The following is a 23738-nucleotide window of genomic DNA, read 5'->3' as shown; positions in this document are numbered from 1 at the left end:
AGGGAGGAAGAGAGATAACAGAATGTCTTAAAGCACAAAAGGTATTTGGGGTTTCTCCACCACTCTTCAAAGGATTGAAGAGAAAAGAAAAAAAAAACTTGCGAATAAGAAAAAAATAAACTAATAGCTTTGAGAAGCGTAATACAGAGAGGGTGGGGGAGGGGTAGCGGTGTTGAAAATGATTAGAAAAAAAACTTAATTGAAAAGTTGTAAAGAAGAGACCAATATATCCACCATTTTACGGGGGGAATAAAGAAACAATTACTGATAAAAGATCAGCATCTCCGCCATTTTACGGGGGGGGGGGGGATAAAATAGGAATTACTAAGAAAGAACCAGCATCTCTACCATTTTACGGGTGCTTAATTTGAAAAGTATTTTCAAAGAAAGCTGTGTCGTCAAAGTGAGATTCTTGGGATGTTTCTCAAGGGTAGAACGGGTCCTGGGACCGGACGACACCCGTCTGATTTTAAAAGAAATAAAAATAAGAATTTTAGCTTTTTCTGGAGAAGGAGAGAGTGAGGGTAGGAGAGAGGTGAGGAAGAGAAAGGAAGAAAACTGACGTCACAGTACCTGTAGCTTCATCTCTGCTGGGCTTCCTCCTGTTGTTCGCCTGGTGTTCAATATGTCGGATACCGAATTATAAACTGTTCGGTTTGTTTTCCAAATTACTCCCGAAGTGCTCGATTGACTGCCGTGCACTCCCCGGACCGACTCCGTTGACTGTCTTTTGATAACTTCGCGACTATAGTCCTCGATGTCCGACTCCAAAGTCTCCAAGCGACTCCAAAGGTTCCGTGTGTCTTTGAAGGCTCCGTGTAACTCTGAAGGCTCCGTGTGACTCCCTGTTTCCGGAATGGAGGGAGTATTTAAAGACCAAGATCTTCTGGTAATCCTGCTGACTCCAGACACGTGTAGATGAGATGTTTTCGTCCCAACAGGTACTCATGACGTCAGAGATGGACAGATAGTTGGGAAAGTAGCTCTCTCAGCTTTATTACATAAAATACACATTGACATAATACATTATATAACATAAACAAACACTTCCACGATTTAGCCACGAAAACACAAAATTACGGAAGAGAAACGTAGACTAAATTCTCAGACATACATGAATTTCATAAACTAAGACATCCAAATAACTAGCGTTCTTCGACACATAAGAGATAGCTTTATGAAATTAGGAAGAAAAGAAAAAAAATAATCTCACAACACCGAAGATAAGTCTTAAAGAATAAATGGTTTTGTGGGAGATCAACGAAAGTCAATAAATATTAGTCTCTTCACAGTTCTAACTCACTGGGATTTTCACTTTTTGGTCTGCACGAGACATAAAGAGATCGTGTTCTAGGCCTCGACATCTTTGTTCCTTCTGCTAACTGCAACATGTGGTCTCCCAAGCTCATACTCCGGGCTGGAATGCAGCCTCCAGGCTAAACTCTCCTGCTGCTGTGGAAGGTGGGAGGCGAAATCTGGGGGTGAGAAAAAAGGCTTGAATTTATCTGCATTGGCGCGAGTCTGCTTTCCATCTTTGCAGTGTTGCAATATATATGTGTTCTTAGCTATTCTCTGGGTTAAAAGGTATGGACCAACGTATTTTGGTAAGAGAGAGGAGGAGATCTTTTTGGGAAGACAAGAAAGACGTTTTTGCCTTAAGCCAGACCTTTTCTCCTACTTTAAATCTATTTCTTTTCTACCTTTATTGTAATTGTTAACTTTTCTTTCATGTTGTTTGATTTGAGTGATATTAGCCTTTGTTAGTATCTCTTGAAAGTTATCCCTAATTCTTTCAGCGTACTGAGAGTAAGACTTTTCTGAAGACCTGGGTTCTTCAATTGAATAACCTGAATTTACAAATGGGGATTTTAATTTCCTTCCGAAATGAAGAACTGATGGTTCAAAACCAGTAGATGCGCATTTTCAGTTATTTAGGGCATACTGAATGAAGTTGAGATTTTCTGACCAATTATCATGACTATCAGTATACATAGTCAATAATTTCTTTGCTTGTTTCACATAGCATTCGCTTTGTTTCCTTTCGGACGGTATTTGCTAATATAAATTTGTTGGATTGAGAGTACCCTTAGATCCTTCCATAATTTGCTAGTAAACACAGCGTGATTGTCAGAAGCCAAATGAGAATAGAACCCACAGTTACAGAAAAATTCCAGAAGACACTCTGCTATTTTTTGTGAAGTGATTACTCTTAAAGGATAGAGTTTCGTAAATCGACTAAACCCATCAACAAGAACGAGAACAAAAGAATAACCCCCTTTTTTAGATCTCAAAAGCGGACCAAAGGTGTCCAAATAGAGGTGACCACTCTCTTTAACCAAGGAGCTGGCCAAATTACCAATTTTTGAATTTTGAGCATCTTTGTAAAGGGCACAAACCACACATGATCGACAAAATTGAGATACATCTTTCTTTCACCCTTCCCAATAGTATAAAACCTTAATTTTGTCAATTGTTTCTGCTATACTAGGGTGGCCAGACAGTTTGTTGCAATGAAGATCATCAAGCACAGAGGCTCTTGCAGATTTAGGGGGCCATATTACCCAATGGTCCCCCTCAAAAATCCTAAGCTTCCTAAGTAATATTCCCTCATTATTTAAGCGAGTGACTTTCTCTAACTGTTGAACTTTTCGTTTCATTTTTCCGGCGAGTTTTCGGTTTTCCCTTATGCCTGTTAATCAGGTTGTTTAAAAGGATTTCTTTTTCTTGCTCTCTCACCAGATTTTCTTTGCTGAGATCTATTCTGCTCTCGGCACGATCTTCTTTTCCTCTTCTACCACACCAGAAAAAGGTAGTTCAAGAAAACCTTTAACTTTCTCTTTTTTTGTCCATTTATTCACCATGGTGGTAGTAACTCTATAATTTTTCTTTTTCTTCTCATCTCTTTCTTCATGTTCTTTACAGCCTTGCTGTTGAACAACTCAGCCAAGTTTACTTCTTCATACTCTAGGTCACTAACGTTTCGAAGTTTTCCATCTTCTCCTATTTTGAGATACCCTTCGTCATTTTCTGTCTCTAGAGGATAGAATTCATTGCTGACCAAGTTTTCTTCAAAATTCACGTCTTCTGTGTAGACTTGACTAATCCTAGACAGATAATCAATGTAGTGGGTTACTCCTTTACGATATCTAATAACAACAGGAAACCTAGAGATACGAGCCAACCACCTCGTGATTAAAGCAGAAACTTTGGATGCCTTGAAGAGGTGAGTTATCGCTTTATGGTCGGTAAAAACCGTTATTCTCGGGGTTTGGACAAAATACAATTGATATCGTTCAAAAGCTAGTACAATACCAAGCAGCTCTTTCTAAGATGCTCCGTATGCTTGCTGTGACGGGGATAGTTTCTTCGAGCCAAAAGTTACTACCCGCATCTTGTTATTTTCATCTTTTTGTGTTACTAGGTAGCCGCTCGCTATACTGGAAGAATCGACGAAAAGAAAGAATTCTTCATTTAGCCTGGGGAGAAGTAACTTGGGATTTTACACTATAATGGATTTTAATTTATCCAGCGCTTCCTGCTCAGTCTGCCCCCATCTGAACTCTTCTGACTGCTTTAGAAACGAAGTCAATGGTCAGTGATCTCGGCCATTCTAGGAATGTGGTTCCTGAGATAGCCAAAAAATCCAATTAAAGATTGCAGCTCTTTTTTAGATTTAGGTCGCTGAATCTGATTGGCCATATTTATACTCTCCTCAGAACAGGATAGAATTCCGTTTCATACTGAAAAACCTAAAAATTCTATTTTTTCACAAAAGAAAAACGATTCTGAAGGACTTAAGGTCAACCCTTCATTTTTCAGCCTAGAGAAGGTGTCATCCAGCACATTCATCATATCTAGCTCCGTATCTGTTGCCCACAGGAGGTCATCGTAAAAGCAGATAACTTTCGTATAATATAATTCACCTAGAGTCAATTGCATAAGCTTGCAAAGAGTGTTAGGCATAGACATGAGGCCGTACGCTCCCCGAACGTATCTAAAAATCCCCCACGGAGTTATGAAAGCTGTATAAGAGCGGGATTTTTCTTCTATCATGCACTGTACGTACGAGAAACTCAAATAGCTTTTTGAGAATAATCTCATTCCCAAGATATGCTAGAGACTCCTCAAGGCTTGCAATAATTGAAATTTGAGGCTTCGTAAGGTGATTAACACCACGCGCGTCGAGCACCAGTTTGTAATTTCCCGACTTCTTCTTGTGAATAATAACATTACTCACATAGTCAGAATAACAGGGTTCAATAAGATCCTGAGCTTGCATTTCCTCTAACAGGTCTTTAAGAATTTTTTCTTTTCATTTGACATAGGTCTTAATTTGGAAAAAATGTTTTTCTTCAGATAACTCAATAGTATGCTTTACACTTCTAGATAACCCTGGTTTTTCAGAGAATAAATCTTTATGCTTCCAGACCAATTCTTCAAATTTGGCCTTATTGACCGGATCTAGATTTACCCTATTTATCATGCGCCGAATTTCTTCTTCATCGTCTTTTCTTCTATTGAGTTTACTGCGCAATTTTCTTTTTTCAAACTAGAACTCTCTGTGTCAAAAGGACAAATGAACTCCTGTTCTGTACCTAGAGTCTATCCTTGGTTTCTAATATCCAAAACTATGCCGGTGGATTTAAGCATCTCTCCCATCTAGGGCCTCCTTAATCAGACCTGGTATTAAATAAAATTTCCGTCTAACTTTTATATCATAAATTTCTATCGACGTGATGACATATTCATTAATAACGATGGATCTACTTGCTAAGGCTACCGCTTAGTTACATTTATGAACTTTGATTCCTTTTTCCTTCAACTCATTGGCTAGTTTTTCATTTATGGTCGACAGGCTACTACCACTGTCCAAGAAAACGAATACCGGAATACCAGATAGGTTTCCTTTCACTAACGGAGGTTTTATCTTCTCCCCCTGTATCTTTTACTAAGCATCGCTTCCCGTTTTTTGTTGGAGGAACATAATGGTCAGGTGCATCTCTAGAAACAGATATTTGTTTCTTCTTTCCTCTAGCTGGAACACCTGCATTTTGTTCTTCAGCAGCATTCGTCTTCCTATTGTGTTCTGTTCGAAAACACCTTCTGAGCGTCTGGGGCGGTGCTCTTTCCGTTAGAAAGGCTCTAGCCACTGGAAAATGGATTCCTTCTTCTTCTTTTTTTCTCAGGTGCTACAAATCTTGTTCGATTTTTATCATGCTTCAGCTTCCAAGTTCCTTCCTGGGAGTAAATTTCCATTCCAACCTTATTTTATCAAGTCTAGTCCCATTATAGGATCCGTATTAAGACCGGGAAGAACGTAGAAATGATGTTTAAAAACACGTCCTTTCAGCAAAAATTTGGCTTTTAAGACTCCTGTTGCCGTAGCTTCGCCTGTAGCTAATAATAGTTTCTCTTTACAAGGACTAACTACTGCACCATTTTTCTTCAATTCCAGTGCAAGTTTCTCATTGGCCAGACTTATTACAGAACCTGTATCCGTGTAGAGGAATTTCTTTTTTCCAAACATTGCATATATATATGGACCTGATTCCCGTTACTTTTTCCTTGGAAAACTGCTGCAGACACTTTTTTTATCACGCGCCTTGAAGCACTGTGATGTCTAATGATTTTTCATTTTACAATGATTGCAGAACTTCTGTTTGTAATTTTCCGATTCTAACGCTTGTCTGAGTCGTCTTCTTTCTTCGGGAGCCTGCTGGGTTTAATGCTCTGACATCCAGTCGAGGGATTTCTTCAGCCCCCTTATCTCCCGTAAGCTGCGCCACTGCTAATGACTTCTTTTTACTTGACTCCGATTTATTCGAAACTGCAACAACGTAATCGTGTTCTTTAAGAAGGAGAGATTGTATTTCAAGAAATGCTAGCTCTAGCTTGTTGATGCTCTCGAAATTCTTTCCATATAGAAAGCTTCTAAATCTCGGATGAGATTTATTTATTATTTCTTTAATAATCACGTCTTCTTCCAATGGCGTCTCTAATCTCTGATACATGCAATATATGTCTCTTATAAATTCTGAAAAGATTCATCTACTATCTGGTATCTTTCGTTTATATTCTCTTGAATCTCACGATTGTATTCAAAAGAATAAAATTCTAGGAGAATCGAATGTCTAAAATTAGAGAACGAATCGAATTTCTTCTTGAAAACCATCCATTTCTTCGCTCTACCTATAAGAACCTTAGGTATGATTTTTTCTAATACATCCTCTTTCGACAGATTCTTCTGTTCTGCGTAAATGTCAAGTTCCTCTAGAAATTCGTAGACCGAGCTTTCCGGTTCCCCGTCGAATTTGGGTGGAAGAATTTGAAATTCTAATTCCTTATCTTTCTTGCAATCGCATGTTGTTCCATTTTGTTGATTATTTCTGTCTTGCCGCGAATCAAAGGTTTCCTTTTACTAACGGCCTCCAGTATTCTTTCTGTGGTTAGCTGATCCCCTTCTTAGATGTAAAGCCTCTCTCAATTGGTTAATATCTAAACTAGGCTCCATTCTTGTTATTTTTCCTGTACGTAATAACATATAAGTCAAAACTAAAGGGCAAATCCGGACGGGCCCCCGATTCTGTAGTCGAATATATATATATATATATATATATATTATATATATATATATATATATATATAATAGTAATAGTAGGCTTACTGCTAGTTGGCTCAGTGAAGTGTTTAAGTCTAGGGGTATATCTTCTAATAATTCCGATCTACATATTGCTAAAATAAAGTTATATTTAATATGTAAGTATTTATAGTTCTGCTTAAAGAAAACAAATCTGTACGTAACAGGAAAAGAAACAGTGAGTTTATTCTATTAAAAATAATAAGTAGAACTAGTGTTCTTAAAGACGGGAAAAATATTTGAAAGGTCAGAAGCAACAAGTTAAATATGAGATGCCACCAGGGGAACGAAAAAAAGTGGGAATTTTAACGATCTCCAATAACTCTTTCTTAACGAAATATCTGGTTTACTATATCTTGGTGTTTTGATAGTTAAATAGTTAAAAATAATGAATTCTGCTAAGACTCCTTCACCACTCTGGAAGTCACTAATTAAATGTTTAAATATCTGGCTACAGGCTTCAGCCGTCACTTCGACTGTCACTACCTCTTAAAAAAAAGAACTATCTTAGCCACCATTCAGGCTTCAGTCGTCACTTCGACTATCACTAACTATTAGAAAAATTCTGGGAGACAATCATTCTTGTCGATCCGCAGAATCACCTATCCGGCTATCACTTAAGCCAGCGGAAGGCTAGGAATACTGCTAAGGCAGCTTGAGAGCACCGAAACCAGAGAGTTCAGTTTAAGCTCTGATGAGATGGGGCGACCGCTTCCCTTAAAAAGGGGAGGAAAGCAGAAAGCCGGGTCACGATAGTGTCGCCGCTGCGTGGGAGAAAATTAAGAAAAATATCATCTAGCAGAAAGGGTTGAGCGAACGGCGAGACACCTGGTGACATTTACATAGTATATTTGTCTTTTGTTGCTCCTGTGGACAGAAAAAGAACGAAAGAAGTTACATGTTAGCTATGCTAACTAATCAACATAGATAAATACAAGATTAAAAAAAAACAACTATATTAAAAGATAATAATAATTAAATCTTTGGCCAAAGATAATGATGTTCTTTATGCAACTGTTTTCTTCCATTCATTTAACAAAAACAGGGTATTGCACACGTGAATTTGCACGGGGCGGTAAAATATATCATAACTCTATTATTTAAAATAAATATTTCTTGCTGGAAATAAAACTTCATGATGGTGGTAGTTAAATTTACTAAGCTGACCTTCTATTTGAATACATTCGTAAATCATGTTTAGTCACATTAGTCACATAGAAAGTACTAAAGCAAATACTCAAACAAATCCCAGCATGAATTGTCTGATTGTTGTCAAATACTCAATTGTCGAACAGTAGCGAACTTCTGTTCCATTTAGTTAGTTATCACAGTTTTAATATGGAAACTAGTCTTGTCTTTATCACAAAGAAGTTCCTTACCATTGAAGGTGGAAACAAGTTTTTAATTTTTTAATAGATGTAGAAGGAAAATCAAGAAATAAAAATAAAAGAGCTAGTTGCACTGAGATTGCAAACTGATATATTGAGATTAAAGCTCGATATTGAAATCTATAAAATCGATTATCATCTTTCCTCTGCAGGTGTTTTTCTTTAACTTTCACTAACATAATAGACTGTTATTTAAAGAAGAAAATCCAGAAACAATGAGATTGTGTTTATAGTGTTTAGCCCTTTCTGAGTGCGAGTGCCCTTTCCTTCCTCTTCATTGCTCCTGATGGGGTAGGATCCTTAAAATCGTGTCTGGAGAAAGGGAGGGGACGGCAAATGGTACCATTGCACGGAGCGTCAAATTGCTCCTGACGAATGAACTGAATATATTTTACAGGACTTCTATATTCTCCACCTTGCATAACCACATAACCACCTGGACCTATGCAGTCTCAACACGGTGGATTCAGAGATAGTTCACCTCATTTTACAAACAGCGAGTTGATTGTGTATCCAAGATGCTGTAGCGCCCTGTGTACTCAATGAGACTGGTTTACCTGGTGACAGTGGACGAATGATGGGTATATCATCTAGTAAGACTAAAATAATAACTAAACAGTGAAAACATTCCCACCACCCAAAAAGGCCCTTGTGTGTCAATCCTCGATATGTATCTCGTTTTGTCACAACAATTTTCATATTTTAATTTGATTATTTATATTTTTCAGTTGGCATAAAAGTGACGTCACCAGAGTAGGTTAAACGCAGAGGAATATGAATAGCTTCAATGTGTTTGATAAATATAATTTCATGTCAGGATGATTTATTTATTTTAAAGAATGCAAGGATTATTATTACTTTTCTTAAGTTAGAAAGTCCATTTTTATAAAAATAACGTTTGGCTTAAGATAATTATAGAAACTTGAGGACTAAAATTAGTCTAAATTATTTTCTCGAACTTGTCAGATCTTGCTTTCATACAAAATTACATATATTAAATATAGGTGTGTTCGTGCCGATACGATTGTAAGCCCCTATTATAAATTCTAAATTACTATTTAAAAACGGCTTTTGATTCATCTCAATTTCTATCCCTCTGTTACACCTTACCTGACTCCAAAATCTAACAGTAATGTCCTACACTGAAGAAATATTGAAAAGCATCATTGGAACTTACTTGAATATACCTACAAATATGGCTCAGACCTGAAAGAAATATTGTTACATGCTACTTCTTTTAAAATGCAAATAAAAGCATTGCATAAAACAGCAAAACTTACAACAATAATGGATTTCAAATCCGAAGGTACAAATAACGCTGCAGAACCAAAAAGTCGACCACTGGAGTTTCTACTGTTATACAGTAATATTTTCAAGTTTGCGCTATTTAAGTCTAAAAAGCTATTCTTTGACTTTTACATCATATTTTCAGATTTTTCACAATAATGTAAACAACAACTACCGATTACGAAATTAAGAGCTTACCGTATTGCATCATTGTCCTTATTAGGAGTAATAAGATAAAGGTGTCAGCTTTGTAATTTAGTTGCATGCTCCGTCCGTCAAGAAACCTTTCACCGTCCAGCAGCACGTCCTCACAATTAGCTTACGGACATATCTCTACGCATTGACGAACTCGTTTAAAACACTGGTTGTGTTAGACTATAAATAGACTGAAATGTTACGTTACATGATTTTAAACAATACAGCCTTTTTGAATTTTTTTGAAAAACACGAAAATCAGTTATAAAATACAATGAAACATCCTTAAAGGAGGTCGTGGAGGCTCAGTGGTATAATGATCACCTATGGCGTGAGGTTGCTAGTTCGATCCCAGATCTCTCCAAGTGGTTTTGTGGTAGACAAACACCGTATGCACGGGTTTTGACTCCCCATCACCTTCCACTTCCATCCCATCATTACTGTTTCCCTCAGGGTCAGTGCATAGTTGTGGGAAGTGGAAAAAAAACAGCCTTTTACTCACGAAAAGAAAATCTACAATATTGTTTCTTCTTTAAAAAGCATGCAACTAATGGTTTTCGTATTTGGACAGAGTGATGCATGAATCCGACGGTACGCGACACCAACTGGATGTATTTGTTATATATATATTTATATGAAACTGTTTAACTACAACCAATAACCGACCACAACCATTAAAATAAGACTTATCATGAAGGATTTTTTTTTTTTTTTTTTTTTTTTTTTTTGCTGCAACATCTGATTTTCGCAATCAGCAATAATATAGGCGCAAGTGATAAACAGAATCACGTAGCTTGGTTTTTTAGATGGCTCAAAGCGTCCAGAAGGCTTACTTTTCTATGCTAAATACTAGTCTTTTTTTTCTACATTTTCCATTTTCTACAAGCCAGAAGGAACTTCTTAATGTTAAATGTCCAATATTAAATAGATAGGTGGTGTTTGTTTTTTCACACGCATGAAGGGTAAAGACAGTGGATCACCAAAACCGTAGGCAATTTATCATTGTTTGAAAAGCGCTTAAAGGGGTGTCTTTTCTAGCATTTAATATGCATCCGATATTATCTTTATGCAATTTATTTTGAAAAATCTTCTGCATCTATTTATTCTTGTGAGTTTCTTAATAATGCATATATCAATGAAACATATGCTGCATTTTACACTTAAGAATTGACATGAAATGTTTATCGAAGTAAATGTACATATTAACATCACATAACTATATTCACAAATTATAAATAGACAACAAAAAATTTCAAAGCATAATAGCGAACAACAGATCCAGAATATAATGCTTCAAATTGTTCTTTTTACTTGACTAACTAAACTTCGATTGAAAAGAAAACGCAAGGGGGAGATTCATTTATGTACCATTCTTGTTAGCGGATTATTATACGAACATAATGTAGGCAACTTCCCCTTTTATACCAAATTTTGTAAGACTGTCTCAGAACAATTCCTGGGATCCTTGGCGCAAGGTTAAGTGGTAGGAATTTCTTGCTGCTTGTATACAGAATTTACACGCTTTTATTAGACCACAAAAATGCAAATTTAATCGAACTGCATGTTTAAATATATTCTAATTATCAAACTGACTTTGTTATGCGTGTATATTTATGGTGTGAAAATTTTCAAGAACTCTTTTTTTTTTCCTTCATCGGTCATGATGTGCAGAGAAAATGCTAATGCGGGACTAGAAGTCACAGTGCTACTACTCAAAATTATACGCAGACTTTATTACTTCGACATTCGAAACCAAAAGCTGATCACTGGCCAGAAGGCACTCACATAACTAATTTATCAGAAACTGGATAACATAAAATGATACTAATATAACTGAAAAAACAACAACGATGAGCACTTACTGTAGATTGTGAACCGAACAAAAGAGTTCCTGAAAATTTTCACAGGATAATAAAGTCAGTTTTATTATACAGGAAAATATTGAAATGTTGAATGTACAGCGTGGTCCCGAAGTGCGCGTACCTCTAATTGGTGTTTCTGACGGTTTTAGGTTTTACCCACATTTGTTTAGTAACATTGCTTGGCATTGTCTGGTAACATTGCTATCCATGTTCATTTGTTTTCTGCTGTTTTCTGTTTGGTAACAGTTATTTGCAGTGAAGTTAGAGTAATCAACAATGTGTGATCAAAGTCCATGTAGCATTGAAGAAAGATTAGTTGTTGTGGTTTGGCTTTACGAAAGGCGTTACACAAGTGACATCATGGAAAGTGTTAAAGTGAAATTTACAGACCGCTTTGGTATTAATCCACCAAGAAAAGCAACAATTTTGGGGTGTGAAAGACATGCATTTGCTACGGGCAGTGTGAAAGACCTTCCCCGAGGCGGTCGACCGAAAAAACGGAGGGAAGTGGAAGCATCAGTGCAGCAGTCCCCTTAAAAATCAACACATAAAAGGTCTTCGGAGCTTGGTATTCCTCGGACCACCATGATGAGGCACATGATAGACGATCTAAAATTGAAGGTTTACCGTCCAATGTATGTGAATGAACTGAGTGACGCCGACATAGATGCGCGGAAAGAGGCATGTAGAACTCTCCTTAAGCCATTCCCTTCCAAACGGTCCCGTGGTGATGGTGTGGGCTGGGCAACACACATTTTTGGGCCTTACTTCTTCGAAGACAATGTTAATGGACATTCTCACCTGGAGATGCTTAACAAGTGGTTGGTGCCTCAACTGGACGAAAATGGTATCAAATACACTGTTGTGGTACAGCAGGATGGAGCACCAGCGCACTTCGCGATTCACATGCGCAATTACCTGAATCAGACGTTTCCTGGCCGTTTGATTGGAAGAGGTTGTGCATCTTCACCAGCTCCCTTTGCCTGGTGAAGATGCAGGAATTACGAGCAGCTGTGGAATACGCCTTCATCCGTGACTCTGGCGAATCTCCACAAAAACATCTGCGAGAATTCGGCGCAGAATTCAGCTTTGTTACAACATGGATGGAGATCATTTCGAAGTTTATGACTCTTAAGACCTCAAGGTAACTGTGTACAGACATTCTACCATAACTAACACTATACTGTTGAAACTAAAGGGGTCGTACGCCCACTTCCGGGCCATCCTGTATTACGTTAAAAAAATATATATTAGAAAATATAACGATATAGAGGGAAGAAACCACTTACCCACCCACCCATGCTATAGCCGACTAGTAATACTGGTCCTTCAACTAGTCGGTTTAACACATGCTGACAATCCTCTAGCCAATGGTCCATTTGCACAGTTTGAGTATTTCCTGGTGATCGGCCCAGGCATTCCAGATCAAACCTAGAAATACGACAAAACTATATAGTAGGAAGTTTTTTCTCCTCTTCTCTCGTCTACAAAAAATATGAGAAGAAAGAAAATAAATTTCATGTACTTCATCTTTCCCTCTCTACGACATTTACAGGTATTTAGAATTCATGCTCTCTAACTAGTTAAAAATAAATAATCCGTGAATGCATTGTTTGTTAATTTAGTCCTAAGCAGTTTCAGTAGTAACACCGGTCTTCCTCCCTACGTTAAAACTTCTTGGTAAACTGTTCTCACATTCCAAATAAGTATTAACAACATGTTAAGTAACTGGAGGTTCAAAACTGTTGTACATTAGGAAACAGTAATCTTTGAAAGTATCTAAGACTATTCTTCAAATGTTTTAATATAAGATGTGGCTTCCTATCTCATTCATATAAATGGTTGGTGTCTTCACATTTATAATATTAACTAATTAATTGTGATGAAAGCCTTGTTAGGATTACCAAGAAATCTAACTGCCTGTGAAATGAAATGAACTCTTTAGTTTTACGTCCTACGTTTATGCCGGTTAGGCTAAAGGAGACGGCGATGATGAGAAATGAATGAAATGGTGGAATGAAGAAAGTGGGAGGAAACGGGAGTACCCCGAAAAAACCTACGCACACGGTGTTTGTCCACCACAAAGTTCACTTGGCGTTTAGCTGCCTGTGTAGTGTAGCGTTAACGCATCAGCACGGTAAGCCAGACACCCGTGTTCGATTCTCAATCCAATTATGCATTTTTTTTCAGTTTTTGAATGTCAATTCTAAGTTCTGTTATTTTTAATTGGGTAATATATTTGAGAACTGAGAACTTAGTAAGTTCTGACGTATCGAGGATGGTACGAGTTACCATTAAAACTGTTCAAGACTAAGTTCCAAGGCGAAGAATTCAGGGGAAGATAGTTTACTTATATACAGTATGCGCATTTCTCTAACTCATCCTATTTCCTCATACAATTTATAATTGCAATTCTCATTCTAAAGATTATACAATATTTACTGCAAAGTTATTACATATGATTTGTTATTAAATTGATGACTTTCTGTGTGTATATAAACTAATACTGTAACAGGAAACTATATATCCTGTTGGAAACTTCGAAAGAAGCAAAACACTTTTAATGAACATTCGAAAGTGAAAATGTGCCCTTTCGAAGTTATAGGCCGCCGAAAAGGATGGAAAGTGAACTTTACAGCTCCATAGTTTCAAAAGTATGAGGCATATCTTAGTCGGGTCAAGAAATCACATACGAACTAATAGGTACTCTAGCCAAATATTCATGTTTCAGGATCATGAAGTGGTCTTGCAACAATTTTTATAAAGCGTTGGAGAGCCAGGTTCATTTCCAGCGGGACCTCATAGTTCGGATCACACGCTAAGTTCAGGTACACGTCTGATATAGCTTCGGTACTGAATGGGACGCTGTTGTGATGTCAATCGTGAACTCAATCTGCTACGAACTCCGTCCTTGCATGTACAAGTTGCTATTAATAATAATAATAAAAAGACAAACTACATTGACAAGCATTTGCTACGGACATTAAGATAGATTTCGAACTTCCTATAGGAATAAATAAACGTTTCATGATGGTTTTAAGAGCCCCATATGTGGCAATAGAACAGAAACAAGTTAAGGCTAAGGTTAACATTTTATGTCGCATAATAATAGTCTGGTGGATTTTTTTTCCTTTTGTTTTCGCTAAACCAACAGGCATTACATACCAGCATGCCAAAGAACAATTTATAATTCCACAAATTCAGATACTCTTACATAATTTTTCAGAGCAGCTCATCTCCCACTTGGGTAATAATAAATTTCTTCTCATTAAGACTTTTTCAAATGTATTTCTCTTTCGTCGTAAGTGATGCAGTTTTTCTGTAACTTTTTAAAACCCATGCTGAGATTATAACTAGCACAATTGTTAAGTTTAGTATGTACCATCTCACACGTGTAAAGTGAAAGTAGATGAAAATCGTGTGCTTTGATTTAGAAATTGCTGCTTACTTCCATTTGTATTACTACAATTAAACAAATTATAAACCAGAGTGCGGTATAGCTCAGTTGAAGAATTTGCGCCATATTACAAGAATAGATGTAAGTATACTGAGTTTAACATGAAACAGACTCCGAATTGCTTAAATACAGTTATTTTATTAATATTTGCACTTTTTCGACGAAAGTAACACAATTAAAAAAAAAAAAGTTCCAAACTTTAATCTCTTACGAGAAAAGTGACATAACGCTAAACTTGACATTTTTGTTTTAATACACTGATTTTGGGATAATTTTCAAGCTATATTTACAACACTTTTGCACATAAAACAACAAACCATTGTCATTATAAAATAACTTTAAAACAAATTACGAGTTGTCATTTTTCTTGCGAGAAATATGAGCTTGGAACTTTTTTTTTTTTTTTTTTTGTATTTATATCACTTTTGTCGAAAAGGTGGGAAAAGTACGTGCGCTTGCACGACGGTTTATTCCGTAGTCAACTGAGAAAACTGGAATAGCGAAGCTAAGCTCAGGGTGCTTGCACAACGGCGGTGCTATTTGAAATCACTGTGACTTATTATACTATCCTGAATTGATCAGAACACAGCTATTTCGCTTATACAATACCAGTAATGGCTATTGTGTTACAGAAGGAAGCCACTTGTATAGAATGTTAAATTTTTACTTTTTACCTACGAATTAAAAGCAAGTAGAGGTGTGTTAGGATAGGGTACGGTAGAATAGAGTATAGTATTTGTTAAGTTAGGTTCTTATCTTTCTTGCCCCCTTCCGTGTATATAAAAGACATGATAAAGTGAAGTGCTATGTGAAGAGAGTATACAAAGTGATCATAGAAGTGCCCCCAAAGCTGTGCTACACACAAGATATGTGTTTTTATGCCATATAAGGTGCGTTTCCAGTATCCTCGTTTATGCGTATACCCATCGTTGATGATGCGCCTGCTCTCTACGGACGAACCTCCTTGCTGCTCTAAGCCCTGAATTGAGTAAATAGTTTTATTGTTTTTTAGTCACTGCCTAGCATAACTTGGTTTGAGTTTTAAGTTGATTCGTGTTTTATGCACTGTAGATTTTGTGGCATATGTTCACACACTGTATTCATACTCAACCTTCCTAAAATCAATTTGCATCCATTAATTCAACTCCTTCCTTAAGGAACACCTTCTAAAGCAGTGAAAGCGCATTTCCTGCTCTGAAGCAGACAAAGCGGGTTAACTACCGCACATGGCGGTCCCGAAATACGAAATGAACAGAATCAGACGAAGTGTCAGCATGAGAGTACCGAAAAATGAATTGAAGGTCAGTGTAGGGTGCTTAATTAGGAAGAAAAATAAGGTTAAATTCTGGACTATATAACTATATTAGGTAAACAGATCATAATATGGCAATGCTTCAAACTATTGTCTTATTAACTAAACTAAAATGTGTATGCTGCGGGAATGGAGGGAAATACGAAAATGTAGAAAGAAAACTAATAAGAGGAAAATTATTCGGACCAAATGTGCTGAAATGGGGAAAATGTTGGCCGTTATTCCATTTTAAAGAGGCACAAATTCGTAAAATTCACTAAAGAAATATGTTACTTCATTTTCACGATAGAATGGTACAGATTGATCACAAAGTCCCATTACTGCTTTGTATTACACAGATGTTAATGAATTGTTGTTTCTTATTGTTGCAGGTGCTGATATACATCTATGTATTACATAGATGTATATCCTATGTATTACTAGATGTTAAAGAATAAGAATTGTTTCTTATTGTTGATTAACATCAAAATCATGGCTACTGTGTCCACTTACACCATAGTGGAACGGACCCTAATGAGCACGTGGGCTCATGAACCACCCCATACAGGACAATCAATGAAATATTCAGTGTGATTTCATTGTAAGGTTTGAGAAACCTTCCCCTCCAAAACCAACAATTTTACGGTGGCAGAAAAAGCTCTCTGCAACTGGTTGCATAAAAGGTGTCCCGCTCAGAACGATCACCAACACGACTGGAAATGTGTGTGGAGGCTGCATCGTCTGTCGAACTTCGCCACAAAAGTCCATTCGTAATCGGTCACAGGAACTGGGTGTTCCAAACTCGACTTATAGAAACACATGAAGAAGGATTTGCAGTTAAAGGCATTTAAACCTTCGTTTGTAAACGAATTGAGTGATAGTGACATCCAAAAACGTCAGCAGGCTTGTCGGCGAATGCTCGATGTCTGTACAATTCTTCCTTCAAGAGTGAAGACGTTTTTCTCGGACGAGTGTGCAACATATCTCAGTCCAAAAGCCCGAAATGTTTATTTCTGGAGTAAAGAAAATCCACGTTCTTATGAAGAACTTGAACACAACCCACCATATGGCATGATCTGGCCTGTAATGTCTGCAACCCACTTGATAGGTCTACATTTCTTTGACGGTACTGTGAATCACATTGGGTATCTCACCATCTTACGTGATTGGTTTATTCCATATCTGCAAGATCGGGGACTGCTCGGTCATGTATGATTCCAGCGGGATGGAACAAGAGTCCATTATGCTCTTTGCCGTAAGAGAATATATGAACGAAGTATTTCCTGATAAATGGATTGGACGTGGTTCTGTTAATTTGCCTGCACTTTTGAAGTGGCCTCCTCGAAGTGCTGATCTGTCATCTTGTGACGATGCATTATAGGGGTTTATAAAATAAAAGATTGCTGCCACACGTTACGAGACAGTTGAGGAACTTAAGGGTGCTGTTTGACGTGCATTTACTGCTATCACGCCAGCAATGTTGACGAGACTTTCACTTCGTACATGAAGAAGAATCATATTCTGTTATTAAAACGATGGTGTACACACAAACACTCTGGAATAAATAGTAAATAGTCACCTACCTCAAAGTTGTTCTTGCCATAATCCCACATTTATACAAAGTGAACATCTATGAATATGTGGACACAGATAAGGGGTAACGGGACTTCGTGATCACTTTGTACAAGTAATCAAAATATACTGAGATCTTACCTCTTACATGTATAATAAGGTAGAAATGCGAAATGGAATATGTACTCCATAAGAAAGACATGATGAAGTGTATTCCAACAAGAAGGGAATGTACAAAGCAGGGTGGAAAAAATCATTTTTTTTTAAAATAATTCTTGATGATTTTTTTTATTTAAATCGATTTTTTTGATTTAAATCAAATCTTTCTCCTCGTATAATACAAGTCGCTAACTGAAGGAAAAGCATTACGAATTAGTATTAAATGCCAATTATGCCATTTAAGTGAAAGTATCGGGGTTGAATTTTGAATTAATCCCTAATCGTTAACCTATATCAATCCCAAACAATGTTTCTTAACAATTTTAAATTATGTTTTTTTTTTTTTGGTAAATTATAGACTTTCAGTCAAGCATCATCCTTATTATCCTAGGATTATGGTTCATACCTCATTCTCTTCAGAATAGAACAGCCTTTAAAACGGTAACATTCACATTTTCCCTATCATGTTACTGAAGCGGAAAATTTTGAGAGAAGTCGGGATTTTTTCTGATTTCTTTTTCAAATTTTGATCCCCCCTGGACTCCCCTGTGTTAACGCACAGATCTCAAAATCAACTGGGAATTACTAAGGGTGTACTAAATGTGTGTACAAAATTTCAAGCTTCTATCTTGAATAGTAAGGGCGGGAAAAATATTTAACAATGAGCTAACATCATCCCCACAATACCCCAGATGACCCGGTTGTAATATAAAATTTTCCTCAGACATCCCTATTTATCCTAGAATCATGATTTGTACATTATTCTCTTCAGAATAAAACAGAGTTTCAAACGGTACCATTCAAATGTCTCCATCGTGTAGGCTATCTGGGGCTGGAAAATAACGAAAAAAGGGATTTTCTGTTAAGAAATATCCCCTTTTTTTACTTTTTATCCCTCTGTACCGCCTCTGTTTAAAGGCAAAGATCTGAAACAAATCTGAAAAATACTAAGGGGTGCAGTGAATGAGTGTCTAAAATTTCAAACTTCTAGATGCAAAAGTAAGCCCGCGAAAAATAATATCCCCAAATACTCCAGATTCCCGTCCTAAGACATCCCTATTTATCCTAAGATCATGGTTCGTACATCATTCTCTTCAGAATAGAAGAGCCTTTCAGGTGGTACTATTTGTATGTCTCCATCTTAGGCGGGAAAATCACGAAAAAAGCTATTTTTTGTTAACAATATCCTTTTTTTTTTAATATTTTTGCCCCTCTGGACCCCCCTGTTTTCACGCAGAGATCTGAAATCATCTGAAAAATACTCAGGGTGCACTGAACGAGTATGCAGAATTTCAGTCTTCTGAATGCAAAATGTAGGCGCGCCAAAAAATAATAAAAATAGGCACAACAAAAAATATCTTTTTTTAAATTTATGGCGTCATCACATCCTATGTCTCGACGCAGAGAGGCGCGAAAGCATATGTAACGTGCTCTACAACGCCTTCGGTCCTGAAAAAACGAAGTAAAAAGCTTTATTGGTACTTTTTAAATCGAATAATGAAGATTTTATCCTATCACCTAAAAATAGGTGATATAATTTAAAAGATTAAGCGTTACGGAAAAAGTACAGCAACGCTTATCAAAGTGACACTTTTTTTCCACAAAAGTCACTGATATCTGGCAGGGGCATATTTTTAAGGAAATTGTAACTAGCTTGCGGCACGAAATACATAAATTTTGCCTAAAGTTGTAAAATCTAAAAAAATTTCGGAGAGGGGATAGGACACTTCTAAATACGCCCTATTATCTGGGAACAAATATATTGACGCGCACACAAAAAAATCTTCGTCTCAAATGTCGATGGTGATTTCCCCGTTGGAATAGTTAACGATTTACAATATAAACCCTATGTTACGAAGAGAAGAAAACAGGATTGCCCTGTTACCCGTTCATAACGGGATTTTCCCTAATCATCCTCTGCATGACACTTGTTTTCATACTATACTGTACATTTGAGTCTCATTGTATTATGTTAAAATAACACAACAGAAACGGGACTTTACTTATTTTCACTTAAAATTATTTCGGAATTTGATTTAAATCAACTATTTTTATTAAAAAAATTAAGTGATTTTAATCTGGATTTAAATCGTAATCCACCCTGGTACAATCCGCGGCAAAAAACCTGCAACATGAGGATGTAAGTTTATTGTGAAACTACGCCTAATAGCACAGGCAATGAACATAACGTCTAAGTGGAACGAATCACGCCAGGATAAACCTCGGCCTCCTCCCGTGCACACTTATTTTGGAGCAAAAGACTTCATCATTTCACAATAAACTTATATGCTCATGTTGCAGGTTTTTTGCCGCGGATTGTACAAAGTGATCATAGGAGTGTCCCAAACTGTTCTATACACAAGTCACGTGTTTTATACCACATAAATTGTTTTCCACTATACCAAACGTCGACGACGCGCCTGTTCCCTTCCAGCTCATCCGCTCGGACACGCTAGTGCATTTTAGTGGCCATACTGCACAATTTGGTTCGCGCTTTAATGCGTTAAGTTAATTCGTGTTTTATGCACTGTATTTTCTGTACCACATGCTATAATTAAACTCAGTTCTTCTAAAGACAATTTGTACCATTAATGCAACACCTCCTTTAGAAACACTGGGTTAATTGCCGCAGATGGCGGCCCCGAAATACAAAATTTACGGGGAAATGAATGGAATCAGACTAAATGTGATAATGACAGTAACAAACGTTAGAAAGGCCATTACTGTAGGGTGATAAATAAAGGAGAAAACGTAAGTTAAATTGTGGACTGTATGTATTCGCGGATTGATGCGATATGAGGTGAGTTGGCAGTATAGCGTAATCTGACAGTGTTTCAAATTCACTGTGTTATTAACTAACTTAAAATATGTGTGCTGGTATATTATCATGGGATCAAGGTAGAACAAAACGAGCCCTACCGGGTTTCTAACTCCCTTCGCTCTCTGACGCTCGCTTAGCTATGTTTCGTAACGTAAGTAAATCATACTTTTATCAATAAAGTTGTATGTGCAAAGAGGACTAAATACTACGTGACATTACGTCACGCACGTGACGCAACTTCGACGTAAATTTAACCTCACCCTTTGATAAGAAATGACATTTTATCAGCAGCATTTTTTTAGTCATTAATGAGCATTGTGTAGTTTACAACAGTTCCAAGGTACTCATTTTGCGAAGTAATACTATACTGATGTATACGGATGTAGGAAAGAACAAAACAGGCATGAAAATAAGAAATATTTGTGATTAATAGTGAAGGTCAGAAATGAAACCGGGGCAATTGTAGGTTAGATATATGAAAATAAAAATAGGTAAATTATAATACAACGTCGAAAATAGATGCATGTGGATTTTATCCGGGGCCGCCATCTGCTGCAGTTTAGCCGAAACACTTTCTAAGACAGTAAGTGTGAATTTAATGCTAAGAGAAGTTTATGTATTATGAATGTATCACCTGGTGCGACAATTTAGTATAGGAAAAAGATATTTTCGCGTACATTTTGTAGGTTTTTGATGCCCCCGGAAGATGTAGTTAAATGGGGGCTACGCTCCCAACCCTTTTCTGAAAGTCGATTTACATAATACTGTAGATTGCTACTAAATGATGGTTATAATGCTGGTTGGAAACATTTGAAGGTATGAATTCATTGCTTTCGTTATTTCTGAATAGTTAGTACGCAGTTTTGCGCAGTAATACAATAGATAAATACATACCTAATGAAGAGCAAGGAAAGCATTAAAATAAGAAATATTTGTGATTAACAGCTAGAAGTGAACAACGAAAATGATGGAAAGTGCTGGTGTTGTTTTGGCACACCAAATTTTGGAAGATTTACATGTAAAATTGAATACTTTGCAGGAAAAGACATCTTTATAAGGAACAAATTTCTTCAGGCGGCAGAATTAAATGCAAAGTAATACTGTTGTACTTTAGGTTTAAAAGTGTAAAGTTACTAATGTAAAATCATTACTAGTGCTTTGCAACGGATAAAGTAAGGAGTGCATATGAAATATAACTATTAGATGCTATTTTCCACTGGCGATGTATATCTGCACAGCGCACACGCTGTATTTTGTTTACAAATGGTGCATTACTAGTATGAAACTACGACAAGTGCTATTGCAATTCGTATTACCAAAATCCAATTATTCTCACTACGTTTGCTTAAGCGTATACTCACAATCATTGATCTTCTGTTCCCTTCGAACGCATCCCGGTGCTTTCGCAAAAACCTACCAGCTACGCCCTGCCTTGACCTCTGGATAGCATTCGGTTCTTTTTTTTTTTTTTTAAGTGGTCACTTCGCACAGGTCAGTGTGTTTCTTGCACTGTCGCTTTTATGTGATACATTCGAAAACCATATTTATACGTAAATCGTAAAAGAATTGTAATCTTTCAACAATTACTTCAGGTGGCCTCCTTGAATTTTATCTATGTCACGTGAGATATTTTCATGTTGCCCAGCGCAAATCTTTTAGGGGACAATAAGAAGGAAATTAATCGAGAAATTATATGTTATGAACAATTATTTCGAATGGTGTGCGAACAGGAGATATGCATGTGAAAGGGAAGTAATTTCGTGTAAGGAATATTAAAATAACAGTACATAAATAGTAATACAGCATTGAAAACAGGTTCTTGTAGCTCATCCGGGGCAATTATCTGCGGAGGATTATCCAAGAAGTCATTATTTCATTAATGCAAATATGGCCCCTAAAATAAACTAACCTAAGCCTTAGCATCTTGGACTTACTCTGCTACACAAGAGGATGCATTCGGTTGGTAAGGTTTAAAGATACAGTAGCATAACTTCAACTGTTATTCTTACTCTTTGTATGGTGAATCTGATCTACACAAGCAAAATTACTTTCAATTACCTTATATAGGTGTGATCATGTTCCCGACAAAATCTCTCTAATCCAATTGCTTTCGTACCTTCCATACTGGACATAAAGCCAGGTACAAAAACTATAGTTGGCCTTTTCGAACCTTCAACTTTGCGATAAACAATTCTTCTTCCATTTGTTATCTCCAAATATTGTAACGAACCATGAAACTTCGAAGAAAAAGCAATATTACGAAACTGAAAATGTCTTCTGACACAAAATCCCATAGATTTACAACAAAATCCTCGAGAGAACATTTTCATTCACAACCCCTCCAGATCTGGAACTTTTTAAAAAATGAATTTGCAGCACGCAAAATAGTAATTAATATTATCTCTAAACAAAACTTTTGTTAAAGAATCGAAATACCGAAAATACAAAATAAAGCTTTCTTTTCCTTGTGCTACATTGTTAATACTTCTCTGAAATATACATGTAAAATGTAATCTTTATTTTTTTAATATCTCGTAAGAAAATAAAGCAGACGAAACTTTTCCACAACAGCTGCACGCTTGCGTCACAATCATTTGTTTCATGTAGTCACGTACACCACTACCAAAATCTCGATTCTACAACTATTTTGTTCACTTCATCAATATGCTTTGGTAGAAGTCATCGCAACAATTGCAAAGCGTAACGCAACACAAAACATGCGATATAACTAAATATTCCTATAATATGAAACTAAAACGCAGTGTTTGCGTTGGATTGATGAAAACAGAAACAGAACAGCAAATTGTACGATGTGGCCAGGGGGCATTTTCGCCGATCCCAAGTCCATCCAATACATGGCTGAACTAGCACTCTTATTGGCCACTTACGGATGACGTCACGAAGATTCAAGTTCAACCTGCTACTATGCTTGTTGCTTTCGTATGTCTGTTTTGTGTGCGTGCGTGTTTAAAAACAGAGGTGATTATCAATATTATTACTTCTGAAATACATTGCATTATAATGCTTGATTTATGTACACTTCTTACGCGGTACAAATAAATTATCCTT

At 36.8% G+C, this 23738-nt stretch overlaps 1 protein-coding gene across 1 annotated transcript in view; it reads right to left on the bottom strand.

Moving 5' to 3' along the window:
- LOC145675496 (palmitoyl-protein thioesterase ABHD10, mitochondrial-like) overlaps positions 1–23432 on the bottom strand; it is a 56806-nt gene extending 33374 nt beyond the window's left edge. Inside the window, exons 1-2 of the mRNA XM_081745950.1 lie at positions 22728–23432; positions 12659–12800 (exon numbers count right to left, since the gene is read on the bottom strand). Coding sequence (XP_081602076.1) covers positions 12659–12800; positions 22728–22999 — 414 coding nt within the window. The 5' untranslated portion in view covers positions 23000–23432. The remainder of the gene's footprint in view (positions 1–12658; positions 12801–22727) is intronic.
- Positions 23433–23738: the final 306 nt, after the last annotated feature.

The sequence above is a fragment of the Thermobia domestica genome, chromosome 2, assembly GCF_964235325.1.
Source record: "Thermobia domestica chromosome 2, izTheDome1.hap1.1, whole genome shotgun sequence".
Classification (NCBI taxonomy): Eukaryota; Metazoa; Arthropoda; class Insecta; order Zygentoma; family Lepismatidae; genus Thermobia; species Thermobia domestica.
Note: the sequence above shows the minus strand (reverse complement) of the source record. Positions and strands in the feature narration are given on the sequence as shown.